The sequence below is a fragment of the Phytophthora sojae genome (assembly GCF_000149755.1).
Source record: "Phytophthora sojae unplaced genomic scaffold PHYSOscaffold_4, whole genome shotgun sequence".
In the NCBI taxonomy this organism is placed as follows: Eukaryota; Oomycota; class Peronosporomycetes; order Peronosporales; family Peronosporaceae; genus Phytophthora; species Phytophthora sojae.
In genome coordinates this window covers 1,574,485-1,590,406 of record NW_009258118.1, presented here as the reverse complement: position 1 = coordinate 1,590,406, position 15,922 = coordinate 1,574,485, and the positions used below count along the sequence as shown (strand labels likewise).

The following is a 15,922-nucleotide window of genomic DNA, read 5'->3' as shown; positions in this document are numbered from 1 at the left end:
CCATCTGTCGCTCAGCCTCGTCCCTCAATCTGCATCAATATATTGCCTCAACGTCAGGGAAGGGAAAGGGAGGGACTGGCCTCATGGAAGGGATCAAGTTGAAGTGAGCCGCTTAATCCTCCGCTTTAGTGCCTAGTCAGTATCTACCTTACTGAAACGCAGTGTAAATCTGTCTTCCAGCCGTTACAAGCGTGGCATCCCAGACGCGGCTCAAGTGAAGGACTGAAGCGAGGCAGACACCAGCACGAGCATGAGCTACAGCGGCGGAGGCGGTGGCTACGGCGACCAGCGTGGCTACGACCACCGCCGCGGCTACGACGACCGTCCGGGCAGCGGCGGCGGAGGCAGCTACGGCGATCAACGCGGCGGTTATGGCCAGCAGCAGCAAGGATACGACCAAGGCCGCGGCCAGCAGCAGCAAGGTTACGACCAGCGCGGCCAGCAGCACCAGAGTTACGACCAGCGTGGCCAGCAGGGGTACGATCAACGCGGAGGTTACGACTCGCGCGGGGGCTACGACCAGCGCGGCGGGGGCGACTACAGCTCGCGCTCGTCGGGCTACGACGACTACAGCCGCGGAGGAGGCGGCAGCAGTGGAGGGAGCTACGGCGGTGGCCACGGGTACGGCGATGACTACGGCCATTCGTCCGGGGCCTACGGAGGAGGAGGCAGCGGCAACTACGACGACCGCAGTAGAGGAGGATCTTACGACAGTGGAGGAGGGTACGGCCACTCGTCTGGAGGGTACGGCGAAGGAGCATTTTCGGGATACGACAGCAGAGGAGGGTATGGTGGATCTTCCGGGGGGTACGATCAAAGTCGCAGTGGATACGGCGGGGGCAGCAGTGGAAGTTATGGCGCAAGCGGGGGCAGCTACGATGACCGGTCTCGTGGATATGGCGGCGGTTATGAAGATCGCTCGCGCGGAGGATACGGCGCGCGAGACGACCGATGCAGCTATGGAGGTGGAGGCGGTCAGAAAGACGATCGGGGCTATGGAGCTGGAGGCGGCGGCGACCGTGGTTATGGCGCTGCTGGTGGTGGTGCAGGAGGGAGTTATGGAGACCGTGGCTATGGGAGCCACAGAGACGACCGTGGATACGGCGCAGCTAGCGGCGGGCGCGACGATCGAGGATATGGTGGCGGCGGTGATCGAGGAGGCCGAGATGATCGTGGGTATGGAGGCGGCGGCAATGGAGGCCGAGACGACCGTGGAGGAGACCGTCGTGGGGGAGACCGCGATCGTGGCTACGGAGGTGGAGATCGCCGAGACGATCGTGGATATGGAGGCGGCGGTGACCGCGACCGAGACCGAGGTGGATTTGGAGGAAGAGGGCGCGGGGGAGGACGAGGCGGCGGCGGTGGCGGTGGCTCGCGTGGCCAAGAGGGTCCCGGCGCCGGCGCTATCTCCGGGTCTGGCTACGAGCAGATCGGACAGCCGATCGCCGACCCGCGCATCCAGGACGAGTGGACCGGTCGCGCCGGCGTTCGTGAAGTCCGCGCGGACGACGCCGATCTGCAGCAGGAAGTGCAGTTCTGTCGCCGCCCGGGCGTCACGCAGCGTGGCAAGACGACGCAACTAAACGTCAACTACTTCGGTATTTCGCTCGACTCGGCGCCCCCGGAGATATTCAAGTACCACGTGCACGTGGAGCGCTCGCCCGATCTCCAGGCCGACTCCAAGTACGGTCCGTCAGGCGCGGACCAGAAGGATGAGAGCATGGGTGAAGAGATCAAGCAGGAGGGCAAGGACGTCAAGGACGTGGAGATGGCCGAGCAGTCCGCAGATGCACCGCCAAAACGAGAGGCACGTCCGGAACGCCCTCTTCCGCGCTCGCTGGTGCGAAACGTGATCAACGCTGCGCTTCGTCAGTATGAAGCAGAGTTTGCCGGCATTCGGGTGGTTCACGATGGTATGGCTGCGCTTTACGCGCCGACCATGCTGCCTTGGAACGCGAAGGATTTCCCTGACATCGATCCCGACGGTAACGGTGCGCCCGCTCCTCCCCAGCAACCACCTGCTGGTGGCGATGGCGCCGCTCGCCGGCCGTTCAGAGGCCCACGCACGTTCGTGGCGAAGATGAAGCTGGTGGAGACGATCTCGACGTCAAGCTTGACGGACTACTACGCGAACCCGGATACGAACGTCATGCCCGTTCTTCAGGCGCTTGACGTGGTGGCTCGTCACTTGGGTGCGCAGCGTTTGATTGCTGTCGGACGCAACTTCTTCACGATGAAGAAGACGCACACGCTGAAGGGCGGCAAGGAACTGTGCTGGGGCTACCACCAAGCCATCCGCCTTGCCGACCACAAGCTCCTCATGAACGTCGACCAGGCAGCGACGGTATTCTACTCGCCGGGTCCCTTGATGCAGCTCGCCATGGCAGCACTGCGTGCGCGCGGCCCTGACGAGGTTCGTGACTTGTCGGAGCGCGACATGAAGTCGCTGGCGCGCGCACTGCGCAAGATTGAGGTAGTCCCGACGCACCGCAAGGATCGCAAGCGCGCGATTTTCGGCGTCAGCGCCCAGCCTGCCAACCTCACGATGGTGAACATCAAGGGAGAGACCATGTCCGTGGCCGCGTACTTCAGTGGCAAGTACAACATGCAGCTGCGCTACCCCAACCTGCCGCTGGTTAACGTTGGCAGCAAGCGACCCGGTAAGGAAAACTGGCTGCCGATTGAGGTGTGCGAGGTCGCTCCTGGACAGCGCTGCGCTAACATCAACGACTTGGACACGGCGGAGATCATTCGCCAAACCAGTCAACCCCCACGCAACCGCCAAGAGAACATCATGGAGCAAGTTCGCCAGGCTGGGTTCGAGAATGACCCGTTCCTCGCTGCCTTCGGTATCAAGGTGGACCAGCGCCTCGAGTCGACCGAGGCGCACGTAATTGATGCTCCTGATGTCCAATACCAGAATGTATCGGAGCGTCCGGCCGGCGGCCAGTGGAGCCTCAACAGCAAGAGATTTGTGGAAGGTGTTCCTGTACGCAATTGGGGCGTGATCGTCGCTGCTAACGCGAATGAGCGTGAGGTCCACAACTTCATTGGGAAACTGACGGATCTGGGAGACCAGCGCGGGCTCCCGTTCGAAGACAAGAACCCCGTGCTGATCCACCAAGACCAACACCGTGGCGCCCAGGTCGAAGAACTCATGAAGATGTGTCACCAGGAGCTCGAGCGCCGGAACGCTGGCCCGCCGCAGTTTCTGCTTGTGATCTTGCCGGCCAAGAACTCGCCCGTGTATGGCGACGTGAAGCGCATGTCGGACACGGTCCTTGGCCTACCCAGCCAGTGCATTGCCTCCGTGAACCTACCGCGTGCCAACCCGCAGTTCTGTGCTAACGTGTGCCTGAAGATCAACATGAAGCTAAAGGGCAAGAACGCTGTGCTGCGTGATGAGCTCCCGCTGATCAGCACCGCGCCTACGATCATCATCGGTGCCGACGTGGAGCACCCGCGCTCGGGTATGGGCGGTCGGCCGTCCATTGCCGCGGTTGTAGCCTCCATGGACCGCTATTCGGCTCAGTACGCCACGCGCGTGGCGGCGCAGAAGGCCTCCAGCGACATCCAGCAACTACCGAACATGCTGCGCGAGCTGTTCCTCGCCTACTATGAAAACACCCAGCGCAAACCGGAGCACGTGATCTACTACCGCGATGGTGTGAGCGAGGGGCAAATGCACGACATCCTGCAGATGGAGATGCGAGCGCTCCGCAAGGCATTCAAGATGATCTCGGAGGACTACAACCCGCCCGTGACGTTCGTGGTGGTGAATAAGCGCCACCACTTGCGAGCCTTCGCGGTGAACTCCCGTGACGCCGACCGCAAGGGCAACGTGATGCCTGGCACCGTTATCGACACGGGTGTGGTGAATCCGCATCGCTTCGACTTCTTCCTGTACGGCCACAGCGGCATTCAGGGCACCACTGTGCCTGCGCACTACACGGTGCTGCACGATGAGAACAAGATGTCCGCCGAGGACATCCAGCGTCTAACATACCACCTGGGCTATACGTTCTCGCGTTGCACGCGCTCGGTGTCTTTCGTGACGCCCGTGTACTACGCGCACTTGGCGGCCGCGCGTGCGCGCTTCTTCCTGAACGATGGCTCGGATGGCGCGTCCACGGTAAGTTCGTACAACTCGAACGCGTCCAACTTCGAGTTCGCTGAGGTTCACAGCAACGTCATGAACCGCATGTTCTACACATAAGTGCCGTAGGAGACGACGGAGAAGGCGAGCCGAGAGCAGAAGAAAAAGAGATGCAAAAAAGCAGGGAGCGTCCGCCAATTCCGAGGAGGAGGATGCAGCAAGTGCTGCAGAATTACTGTTAACCCGTGTCTGCCAGTGGATGCGATGGATGGAGATGCAGCCGAAGTGAATGATCTCAGTTTTGTTTCATTGTTTCCATTGCTTTTTACGAGTCGTGTCTTGCAGCAGCTACTTGCCAACGTAGGCAAGGCTCTCGGTGGTGAGTCCAGGCTTCAAGGACTCGAGAGGAATTGATATCTCGTCCGTTTTTACTGATCCGATGTCTTCGTGAACAGGGCTACCGTAAACGGCAAAGCGAGGTGGGCGTCTGCTGTTCGTGCGCAGTCCGAAGTTGTTGCGTCGCCGTCGAAGAACTTGGAGCGCGTGGAACACGAACTCTTTCTCAGTCACGCCACCGAGGGAGACTCCAGCTCCTACAGGAGCGTCTTGGGTGTCCTTAGGCAGCCTCTTCAACGACTGCCGGCGGTGATGTTTTCCGTCAAGTCGCTTGGCTTCCAGCAGCCCGCGGAACGTGCTCTCAAGCTCCTCGACGTCAAGTGAAGACAGCGTCTCGTTCTCAAGCGTCATCCAAGCCTGAGTGAGCAGCTCCAGAGGTGTCGAGTGCACTGCGATCGCTGTCGCTCCTACGGACACGGTTGGCAACACCGTGGTCGCGCGCCAGGTGCTCACCCGACTAGCCGGTCGGCCTGTTGGGCCTTCACTGTCTCGCTGTGAGGTGTCTCCTTCACCTTCCACAGCCACGCTGGTCCGTGCCAACCGAGCATCCAATTGTTTCCTGGCGAAGGGGGAGGACAGCAGCAATTGATGGCGGAAGCTCTCGCGCAACTTGTTTTCCAGACATTGGTCGTATTTCATCCACGTGGTTGCAAAGAGCGCCAGGAAGACATCAACCGAGATGTAGTCGGCTGCGATGGCGTCTTCAACTGAAGTCGACCGCAACAGAGGCGCCAACCGCATGATCCGAGCTTTAGTGTCCTCGATAATCGGCTGGTCAACAAATTGAAGGTGTCGCGTCAAGAGCTCAAGTGCAAGCGGGCGTGGGAACCCCCAGCTCGCCTCATTCGGGACTTCCTCAACTTCAGCGATCGACCGTACGGCTGGATCCAGCTCCAGCGCGTCGCCGAGTACGTCCACCACGGCATTCAACAAGCAGGCGGCGAGATTCCCGCCTATTGCTGCTGCATCCACCACTGTGCCGCGTGTGTCGAACGGCACAAGCTCACATAGTTGACTAAAGAGTGCTACGCGGACGTCGGCGGCGACAAACTGCTGCTGTTGCTGGAAAAGTTCCTGGAGTGGATGATCATGTATCGCTGCTTCGCCATGCTGGTGGTGTTGATTGTGGTGCTGCATGTGCTGGATGAGGTTCTCGGGCATTCCTGGGAGACACCCGACCAACGCAGCAGACGCGAAGACTGCGCCTTTGCGAAGCGCGATCTTGAGCCGCTCGTGATAGTAGAGGCAGCTCTTGACGACCTCCATCATGTGGAAATCAGCCAGCGCCGGCACTTCGTAGCGAGTGACGAAGAACTCCTTCATGAAGCGGTGGAGTGGCGTGCGGACTACTGCGATGGGTTTTGCGCTTGTGTCCGGGGTCCTGCTGTCGGTCCTAGCACGAGCGCTGACTAATCGCCGACGCCTTAACGTGCGCGCGTCGCACTCGAGTTTTTCGAGGTATAGTCGCAGCAGGATTCGGTTGAGTTGGCATTGGTCGAGGACGCGATTGACGCGAGGGCGCGAGTCCAACTGCGCGCGCAGGGTTGGTGGGATGACCTGGTGCTTGGTGACTGCAATCACCTCGTGCTTCGCCGGCTTCTTGTATTGCTGGTTGTCTTCATCCTCGAGCTCTTGTTGACTCTTCTTAGCGACTACGCGCGCGCTTGTATTGTCGTCGTCCGACCCGAAGTCGTCGCTGTCGGATTCCCAGTGATCGCCGCTTCGAGCGCTGAGATGCGAAGGCTTCTCGGTCACAGTCCCGTCGGTCTGTGTGCCGACGGTGCTCGCACTCAGCATTCTGTGCATCATTTGGTGTTCCTCCTCCGTGGATCCGTACCGCCAGAGCAGCGCGACAGCAGTGGAGTTGATGAAGCGGTCCATCTCGTTGAGCACGCGCACGTTGCGCTCCTCGCCCTCGAAGAGCGCCTGAAAGAGCTGTTCAAAGTCGGTCGCGCAGCTCTCGATGGGGTGCACAGTCTGAATCCGCGACAGTGCGTCTTCAGCTCCATCACCAACTCCGAAGAGCTCACGCTCTTCGGCATCTCCAACTGCCGCGACGTCTTCGCAGAAGCGCTGACCGTCAGACTCCAGCGACGCCAGTTGCTCCGCAGGATTGGAGCTGTCAAAGCGAGCAGCCTCCATGGTTTGTTGGGCGTCGAGGACTCGACCCACGATGAGGTGGAGCTGACCGTTTTCCACTGCGAGGTGGTTCGCGCGCTGCCGCACCTTTTGCAGTTCAGCGCGCAGCCCCTGCTCACTCACGCGCTGGCGAGCAATCTCGTCTTCGTATCGCTGGGTGAGCGAGGCTTGTCGCTCCAGACCTTCCGCGTGGAAGCGCTCGATGAAGACTAGCTGCTCGCGCAACTGTTGGGCGTCCTGCAGAGCTGTGTTCGCCACTTGTAGCAGCACGAACACGTTGAGAGACGCGAGATCCCAGACCTGGCCGATAAGCCGACACAGCCGCGGGGAGAAGAGCGAGAGCAGCGTCACGATCTCCTTGAGCATATTGGTACACACGGTGTGGTATGACGAGCAGCACGTGGGGATCTGGATGCTGGCCCCCGCCACTGCGGCATCCGTCGCGGCCGGGAGCTTCGGCAGTTGCTGGATGCAGTCATGGACGTACGACTCGAGCAGCTACGCAGCACATGTACAAGAAAGGAAAGTGGGCGTTTGTGTGGAGAATGACGATTGGCAATACATTGCAAAGCTGTAGCGTACGTCCAAGTCATGGCTCGTGAAGTGGTGCGACTGCATGGCAATGTGAGTTGCCGAGCTGTTGCAGCCCGATGCTCATCAAAATGGGCCAACCACCGAAATGCGTTCTATTTTTTGCGTTCTATTTTCGTGTAGCCATCTTAGTGATCGACAGTCGCTGCAGTTGAAGTGCTCCCTGCGCTCCATTCACTTCCACCAAACCTTTGTAGCAGCAGCAGCATACAAGGATGGAGCCCTCTACATCCACCCGAATCTGGGCGCACCACCGACCACTGGAGCTTCACACGTCAAACCAGCAGAACGGACACGCCGATGACCTCAACGCCTCCATCGCAAGCAAAAAGCTGGGCAGAAAAGTCCGCGACGCTGCAGCAGCGTCCACTTCTCCTGAGCTCGAGCCCTCCGCCCTCAGCGTGGACGACAGTGACCGTGAGCGCGACGAGAGTGAGCACGAAACGCAAGTTGTCCAGGATGAGAGCCACGAGGCTCTCGTCCAGCGTTGCAACCAACTGCAGGAAGACGTCGAGGTGCTGGCAGCGCACCTAGAGACCCAGGAGCGAACTCGCGAGCAAGAGCGTAAGGAGGCGGAGAGTGAGCAACTTGCCCTGATACAGAAGAATGCCGCTCTGGAACGCGAGCTGAGTGGACTGCGCGTTGAGAGAGATGCGCTCTACAGACAGAGTGCGCACCTAGCGGCGCAGCGTGCTGAAGACGAACAACAGACCAACGACATGCGCGAAGCACACGACGAATTGCTGCGCGCTCTGGCACAGCAGCAAAAGCAGACCGAATTGCTTCAAGCTGCTGTCAGCTGTGCAGGTCGGGATCGAGCTGAGGCCAGGAAGGCACTGGATAAGGCTCAAATGCACTGCCGTAGGCTGGAAGAAGAGCTATCAGCGGCGCACGCGCAGGTGCTGCATCTTCAAAATGAGCGTGACACACTGCAGGCCGCACTGGACGCCACAGTCACGGGTGCTGCAAGTTACGAGGCACGGCAACTACAAGCGCAGGACGAAGTGATCGCCAGTCTTCGTGCCGATCTCGTGCAGATGGAGTTCGAGCTCAAGACGCTTTCAGTCGACAAGACAACGCTGGAGGAGCAGGTCGAGAAGTTCGAGCTGCGACTGGCCACGTCCGAGCGCAGTGCCGACTACGACGTCGTGCCGCTTGGCAATAACAGCACCAGCGACACGATGGCCAAGCGAAAGGGACAGAAGAAGCGCACGACGATCCGTCCTGTCCGGTCGACGAGGGAGGAAACCAGTCGACGCGGGTCCGATCTCTTCAACAACTTGATGGAGCTGCCGAATGCCGTGAGTGAGCCGCCCGAGTGCGCGAACGCGACGATCTGGCTGTCCCCAGCAACGTCCTACTTCTCTTCAGCGTCCAACGTCTCCCAGAACGACCAAGACCACGCACAAGGTCGCAGCTTCCGTGACCGAATCGCACCGCCCGGCTTGGCATCATTTGTGGCCAAGACGGTGCAATCAGCCAGGAAGCACCTCGCCTCACCCTTGCACAATACCTTCGGAAGCCCGCAGCACTGACCAAACTGCACTGTAGACACAGATAGAGCCTAAAACTGACACAGCAGACAGGTAGGAGTACGTTAGACCGTCGGAAGTCTACTTAATATTCCTCCACCAAGCTCATAACTTGCTGGTGATAAGCCTTCGAGCCCCCAAAGCACTGGGTCAAAACTGTTTAGTGCTCGGCCTTGTGCGCCTCCTCAGGGAGAGCCTTGGGCACCTCCGCGTGGCTGACGTAGGACAGGTAGGCGTTCCAGAGCAGCCCCACCACATTGGAGAAGAGCACCTGCATCGACCCCGGCACGAAGCGGAAGTTGAGGATCTGGGCGGGCACCCAGACGCCCCAATTGGCTTTCGTGACGGGCCACCAGTCCGCGCGCAGCTTGTCCGGAATCTGCTCGGCGTTGCCCTCCAGCGTCAAGACGGAGGACAGGAACACGGGCAGGAACGTCGGCGCGAAGCCCAATTGGTCTAGCGCCAGGCGCTTGGCGACCGCCGCAGTGGAGACGCCGGGCAGGCGCGACCCCAGGAAGCCGTACCACACGTGCAGCACGGGCGTGATGAGGACGCCGCCCAGGAAGGTGAAGATGGCGGTGCGCTTGACGTCCAGCAAGGGCTTCTCCTCGTCTTGGTGGTCGCCCGCCTCTAGCACGAGCTGGCAGCCAACGTCGCCGAGCCCCGCGATGGCCCCGCCCGTCACGATCTTCGTGGGCAGCGGGTGCGTCTCCAGCAGCGACGCGTACGAGTCCCACGCGCGGCGGAATAAGCCCGACGACGACGACTTGGCGGCTGCGGACGAGTAGGAAGCACGCTGCTGCACCCACGCGGAGCGAGAGGCCGCAGCCCGCGAGCGCGAGCGCAGCACAGACAGCATTGACACACTCGGCCAGGAACGTCGAATGTCGAGGGTGCAAGATAGAGATGCGCCGAATACAGGACCGTTTTCTGTTTGGAGATATACTGTACATTGTTCCATACAAAGGTTGAGTATAGCGTTTCCCAAAACTCGAAAAGTTATTAAGAAATCGAAAATAAGCTTGAAGTTGATCAATCCTACGAACCCATGGGAGTGCAATGAGTGCAACGATGATAGCTAGCACAGTGGTGAAGACCCCGAGATCTTGGGGGATTTCTCATCAGCCATGGCAGGCATCATGACCAAAGATCCAAGCCCTCAAGTGCACCAACATGTGCTCGATAAAATGTAATTTTTTATAGAAGTGCAGCAGCAGGGCGTCGGCGCTATGAGTTTAAAGTAATGCTGATGAGCATTTACTACGGTACCATGAAAGGGTATTGCATTTTTAGTGTAATGGTGTTAGATGACTATGGATCTGGAAGTTGGAATGGCCGCGAGTCTCGAGGTCAAAAGGCGGCGTATGGATAGCGAAAGCTTGGAGGAAGAAGACTGACACCGACGTAAAGGTGCAAAGCGCAACAATTGGAGCCCGGATCGGATCAGAGGTTCAAACCACAGCGACGAACGCAACAGTGGTGCTGGGCGTTTGAGGTCGGAAGAAATTCGTGAGCCATGTACCGCCACTGAAGCGCGGACTTTAGTTGCATCAGTGGGCCGATATGCAGCGCAATACGTCGGCCGTCCTGCTGCCCAGAGCACTTCGAGTGGCATCCAGCTGCTTCCGAATCTGCGTACTATGCGTGCATAGTACGCAACGAAATGTCAACCTGTCAAACTATAGCAGCTCTAGCTGGTTGGAGAATAGAGGAAGCATGCCGGTACCATTGCGATTAAGAACTACATGGAGGATGGGGGTTGCTCAACTCGATGTTATTTCATCTGCAAAAGTTAGGTAGGTGAATATGTAAGGCGCGACGTGTGCACTACAGCGACAAAATACTCTGGGATTTTTGTATGACATCAGACAAGAAGTTGCCCGGTCGATTTTCAATAAGCCACTCCACGATATCAAAGCGTTGATTTCTCGCGGCAGATATCAGCGCTAGGCATGTGCATCGGGCACGTTCATTGCCGTATAACCACTTTACGACCTCCAAATACCCAAATGCTGCAGCTCCATTCATCGCGTTGTGGGTTATTATCGGCAGATCGGAATTTAAATCGCCGCCAGCATGCGTAATTCCTCCAGCCGCCGGATACTTTGCAGAAACTGTAGGATCTCCAGGTGGCCGAACATCGCTGCGGCGTCCATCGCTGTTGCAGGTCGAACCGATGCTACACTGGCCAAGTTTTTCATGGGTTGTTAAGAATATCCGAGTTCACCGCCAGGTCCCCAACTTTTCGCGAGTGAAGCATCCTCTGGTCGCCAAACTTGTTGTACAGCCATTCGACAACTTGTAGGTGCACATTAGCAGCCGCGAGCAACATGGTGACTGGCAGATTGCAGTCATAACGATCGTAAAGGTGTTTTGCTATCTGCAGGTGCCCATTCGAGGCTGCATCGTCCAGAACGCCCCACGACAGCGTGACTTCAAAGCGCCTATCCCCCTCGTGGCTTTGTTTATGAGAGATCTCCCACTCGACCACAGCCAGTTGTTCGTGTCTACAGGCTTCGTGCCGAACAATACAACTTCTGGAGCTTGTCGTCACAGTAGTGAAGGCTTTCCAGAATATCCACTCGACCAACGCGCGCAGCTGAACGAGCTGCATCATTAAGAAAATTATTTACTTCCTGGCCAGAGCTGCGTGAGAAGAAGCTGCTGTGATTACATTTAGCGACAATCCACTCCAGAGCTTCAGTGGAGGCTGAACGCACGACAAAGCACTCGTCATACGTGAGACCTCTTGCCACCAACCACTCCAGCAACGCAATATCTCCACGTTTGCCCGCGTCTGCAAACAACTTGGTCGTGGTTAGTTCATCAATTGACGTCGTGCGCTCTACCAACCACTGCACAACTTCGGGATGACCATTTTCTGATCCCAGCACCAGCGTGTCCGCCCCCCAACTGGCCACAACGTCGTACGTAACCTTCTCCGCCACTATGTCATTTGCCAGGAGTGTAGGTCCGTTTACCGCGTTACAATGACGATGGAAGAACTGCAACACGTTTAGGTGACCGAATTTCGCTGCCTCCTCCACCACCGAGTCTTCCTGCACGTAACCTGGGAAGTGAGCGAGAAGCCACTCAAGCTTCTGTACGTTTCCCTTTTGCACCACAGTCACTACTGCGTTTGTGAATTCCCATCTGCTGTAGTGAGCCTCGGATCGCAAGTAGTTCGTCAGTGTCCACTTTTGCTTCCTGCCAGCTTTTGTCGTGCAACTGGCTTCCCAGATCAAGTCCAACAGCGCCATCGACTCGACGCGTCAGCTAGCGAACTGCTCGGTGGCGGTCCCAGGAAAGAAGGCACGAGGGAGGAGATACCATCTACAGCGCTGACATGATCGTTCTGGCGAAGAACATGGATTACAGCCAGGAGGGTCATGGCAGTTGGATCTTTGCGCTGAAAGCCAAAATGAGCGTGAAAAAGACAAAGTGAAGTTGCGTCGCGTTTTCAAAAAATGAATGGGCAGCAATCGAATTAGCCAGGTCCTCTTGAGTGAAGGACGACATTCTGCAAGCAGAGAAGAAACAGGCAATTAAGATGAATTGACCTCCCGTTCGTTGCGGCCAACACGTTGACTTCTAACTGCGGCCACGGAGCCATCGCTGACACGCTGTTGCACAGCGACAACAATTTGCCGTCGGATGACATGCAGCGGCTCACCTACCACCTCGGCTACCCTTTCGCGCGCACTTCACACTCGGTTGCGGTGGTGGCGCCTTTGCAGTAAACCTTTACGTCTATCAACGGTTGAAGAAGACTAGGGCAACGCCTGTTCCCCTAAATTCGAGTTTGCTGAGGTGAGCCAATGCGGTTATTGCAGTGGTGTCCTCCTCTGAAGGACACAGCTTGACATGTGAATACTATGTACTTACAGCAATGCAACAATGCGTTTAAACTCGATCCCATATGGCTATTTTAGACGTTAAAGCTGTTTATTGGCCGAAAAGCAGTCTTGTACTTTTCTAACCTTACAGCCAACATGAGCGCGCCGCAGCAGGAAGAGCCCGAGGCGCCGGAGATCGTCTCCGAGTTCCCGGCGCCGCCCAAGTTCTTCGCGCTGTATGCGGACGGCGTGGAGAGCGGCCCGGCGCCGCCCGAGCCCATGGAGCCCACGTACCACATGTTCGGGTCGCCCTACAGCACGCAGGACGTGGTGCCCGACCTGCTGCCCCAGCCAGGCAAGAAGCTGTACGCGCCCGAGGGCGACGAGGGCGACGCCGCCGTCGTGGACTACAAGGCCCAGATGAAGAAGTACAGTGGACGGCAATGCAGAGGGTACAGTGAGGTGCGAGAAATAAGACTCACGAGTACCGTACTCTTGTGGAATTAGGATCAACCGCTCGCTGCTCGCCAACTTCGTGGAGCTCGTGGACGTCCTCATCAAGAAGCCGACCATGTTCAAGTGCGTGCAGACCCCACTAGCAGTATATTTCTTAGTGTTTTTATGTTAATATTTTATTTCATTGTTTATTTGTTGCGAACAGTGAGAAGCTGGACGACATCGAGCTGCTCTTCCTGAACATGCACAACCTGATCAACGCCTTCCGGCCGCACCAAGCGAGGGAGACGGTGATCCAGATGCTCAAGACCCAGGTGCAGGAGCGTCGGGACGCGGCGCGGGACATCCGCCGCACTATCGACGAGTCCAGACTCGCTGTCGAGCGCGTGCACGGAGAGCTGCACGAGTCGACGGACGATGCGGCGGCTGCCGACGGAGCGTCGCCTGCAGGGACCGATGAGGACGTCAAGATGGAGAATGTCGATGGATCGGGCGCTGCAGGGAACGGAGGCGATCAGGCCAACGCCAACGGCGCGGCCAGTGCTGCAACGCTCACACCGGCGCAGCATGAACAGGCTGAGGTACTACATACGGACGAGAAAGAGACTTTCGTACGTCGTGGGCGCGATGGACTAACACATTGTGCTGCTTTGTGCGTTATAATTTACAGAAGGCCCGCGAGGCTCGGCAAATGCAGGAACAGTTCTTCTCGGCGCTAGAGGCCGCGATGAACTGATCAGCAGAAGTTGGAGATGCCGTTGAAAGCACTACAGAAGTACACAAGACACGCTAGGTTTTCATATCGGAGCGGGCTCGCTGCAAACTCCATGAGTAATTTAAAAAGCTGAATTCAAGTGTTGGCATCGAACACGACGCCATCCAAGTGAACCCGTTCCATGGACGTCGTGAAAATCAAATCTGGTCTACCTTGTGACCCTCACATATTGCTCGTCGCTTACAGCTTCACGGGAGCATTGGTGAACAAAGAGCTACCCGCAGGTGCGGACGAGCCAATAGGAATCGGAGCCACTGGAGCAGGAAGTGTAGCGGGACTCGCAGCCGCTGCTGGTACGGTGGGCTGGTATTGCTGGGCTGGATTCGACGAACTGCGAACAACGCGGTTTGCGCCATTCGCTGGACTGTTATTGGAACAACACAAGGTGTTAGAATTCAATGGATCCCCCCAAACAAAAACCTCAGGAACTAACCTTTCCATCGCCGACCGAATAGCATCGTACAGCGGTGCAGCGGCCACTGGTGGGGGCTCCACACCTCCAAGTAGCTCAGCCACAGTCACAGCTTTGCCGTAGAAGGAGCGGTTGATATCTGACCTCGACAGGATCACAGAACCCTCAAGAGAGATGCCCGCGTACAGCCCCTTGGAGTGTGAGTACGAGTAGCAAGGCGCAACATCCATGGAGGCGCTCGCCTCCAGCGCTCCAGAGGCAACACGACCGACAGGTCCAGCAGAGATCCCCAACTCAGCACCGAGATTCACCTGCCCAGACGCGCAGAAGGCCTCAACAGCACGCTGCGTGTTGAGGATGATCACGAAATCCGTGATCTCTCCTCCTATCTGCGGTCCCCAGCCCACGCCAGCAGTTCCAATAGCCGAGGGCGCCGACCACCTCCCGTCCGGCAGCCTCGCAACTACAAGCCCCGTCCCCATGCGCCCCGTGAACACGAAACCCATCTTGATGACGGTCAGGAACTGGCACAACAGATCGCAGAACACATGTAGAACGTTCAGTTAGCTAGAGGACAGACACCATGGCACAAGTTCCCAATGGTTCAGTTACCGCGATGCCCCTGGCGTGGGTTAGCAGCGGCAGCGGGATGGACTGGTCCTTGACAACCCCTTGGAAAGTGAAGTTCTTGACGCTGTACGTGGCCTTGCGGATCTCCTCCCTCAGCGTGAAGGAGTATGGGCTGTTGAAGAACCTCTGCGGGCCCGACTCCTTCACCTCCGTGTGCTGCACGGCGTTGCTCATCGTCAGGCCTGGTCACACAGCAGAATTCAGGCAAGAACAACGCGAGAGTCAGCACTGCAGCCTTCCACGCATCACTCTCCAAACGCTACGTACGCAGCTCCTCCTGCTGTGGCTCAAGGCGCGCGTGGCAGTCGTCGCACACGCGCTGTGGGTTGTGCGCGTTCACGGCCAGGTACTTGCGCTCCGGGTTGGTCAGGATCTGGTCCTCGCGGATGAGGCTGCGCTGCGGCGTGCACAGCTCGCAGAAGACGTGGCCGCAGTAGCTGCAGCATCAGCATCAGCAGCAGCAATCAGTACCCGTTCCTAGTAGGCTACTATGCACAGCAGAGGCAGGAGAACGCACCGGCAGTGGTGCTTGCGGCGCACCCAGTCGAAGAGCAGTTGGCAGCCGTAGCACACGCTCACCTCGGCGTCCGGGATCCAGCGCACGGTGGTGGGCAGCGGCTGGGTCGGGTGCTGGCTCTGGTGCATCATTGACTCGCTCACTCTGTAGCTGGCTGGCTGGTTGGCGGCGATCGTGCGGCTGCGAGAATGACACGCGAGACGAGATCTTGAGCAGCTCCAGGAGCTCTGATAAGCTTGGTGTCCCTTCAAGCGATTCTCTTCTTTGGGGTCGTACTTTAGAGAGACTATAGTGAAAGGCAGATGTAGACGAAGCAGCTGCTTGAACTGCCCGCAACGCAAAGTGAACATTACCAGACGATTAACTGGTCGAACTGCTATTGAGTATCCTGCGCTATTGCTGCAGGAGCCAGAGACCGCAATACATAAAGAGAGATAAAATAGCTGCGACGTGCCAAGCTTGGTCGCATTGCGTAGCCAAGCAGGCTCTGCCACAGTCGTGTATGGCGGCTTGCTCCCTCTAATCTCGCCTGCCGTCTGAAG

At 58.0% G+C, this 15,922-nt stretch overlaps 5 protein-coding genes across 5 annotated transcripts; 3 read left to right on the top strand and 2 right to left on the bottom strand.

Annotated features, from left to right (window-relative positions):
• Positions 1-1,720: 1,720 nt before the first annotated feature.
• On the top strand, positions 1,721-4,216 carry PHYSODRAFT_314506 (hypothetical protein; the record flags this gene model as incomplete). The annotated part of the gene is made up of 1 exon (XM_009527690.1): positions 1,721-4,216. One exon carries the CDS (start codon positions 1,721-1,723, stop codon positions 4,214-4,216), a length of 2,496 nt encoding a protein of 831 aa, XP_009525985.1.
• Positions 4,217-4,444: 228 nt separating this feature from the next.
• PHYSODRAFT_314505 (hypothetical protein) lies at positions 4,445-7,249 on the bottom strand (the record flags this gene model as incomplete). Its single annotated transcript, XM_009527689.1, has 2 exons — positions 4,445-7,129; positions 7,214-7,249. The coding sequence occupies 2 exons, from the start codon at positions 7,247-7,249 to the stop codon at positions 4,445-4,447; spliced, it is 2,721 nt and encodes a 906-aa protein (XP_009525984.1).
• A 432-nt stretch (positions 7,250-7,681) lies between these two features.
• On the top strand, positions 7,682-8,757 carry PHYSODRAFT_314513 (hypothetical protein; the record flags this gene model as incomplete). Its single annotated transcript, XM_009527688.1, has 2 exons — positions 7,682-7,711; positions 7,768-8,757. 2 exons carry the CDS (start codon positions 7,682-7,684, stop codon positions 8,755-8,757), a joined length of 1,020 nt encoding a protein of 339 aa, XP_009525983.1.
• A 272-nt stretch (positions 8,758-9,029) lies between these two features.
• Positions 9,030-13,630, top strand: PHYSODRAFT_544698 (hypothetical protein; the record flags this gene model as incomplete). The annotated part of the gene is made up of 4 exons (XM_009527687.1): positions 9,030-9,457; positions 12,752-13,018; positions 13,098-13,169; positions 13,252-13,630. Coding segments are annotated over exons 1-4 (876 nt in total), but the record flags the coding sequence as incomplete, so codon positions are not given.
• Positions 13,612-15,511, bottom strand: PHYSODRAFT_544695 (hypothetical protein; the record flags this gene model as incomplete). The annotated part of the gene is made up of 6 exons (XM_009527686.1): positions 13,612-13,627; positions 13,717-14,185; positions 14,255-14,757; positions 14,846-15,045; positions 15,131-15,300; positions 15,381-15,511. The coding sequence occupies 5 exons, from the start codon at positions 15,509-15,511 to the stop codon at positions 14,002-14,004; spliced, it is 1,188 nt and encodes a 395-aa protein (XP_009525981.1). The 3' UTR covers positions 13,612-13,627; positions 13,717-14,001.
• Positions 15,512-15,922: the final 411 nt, after the last annotated feature.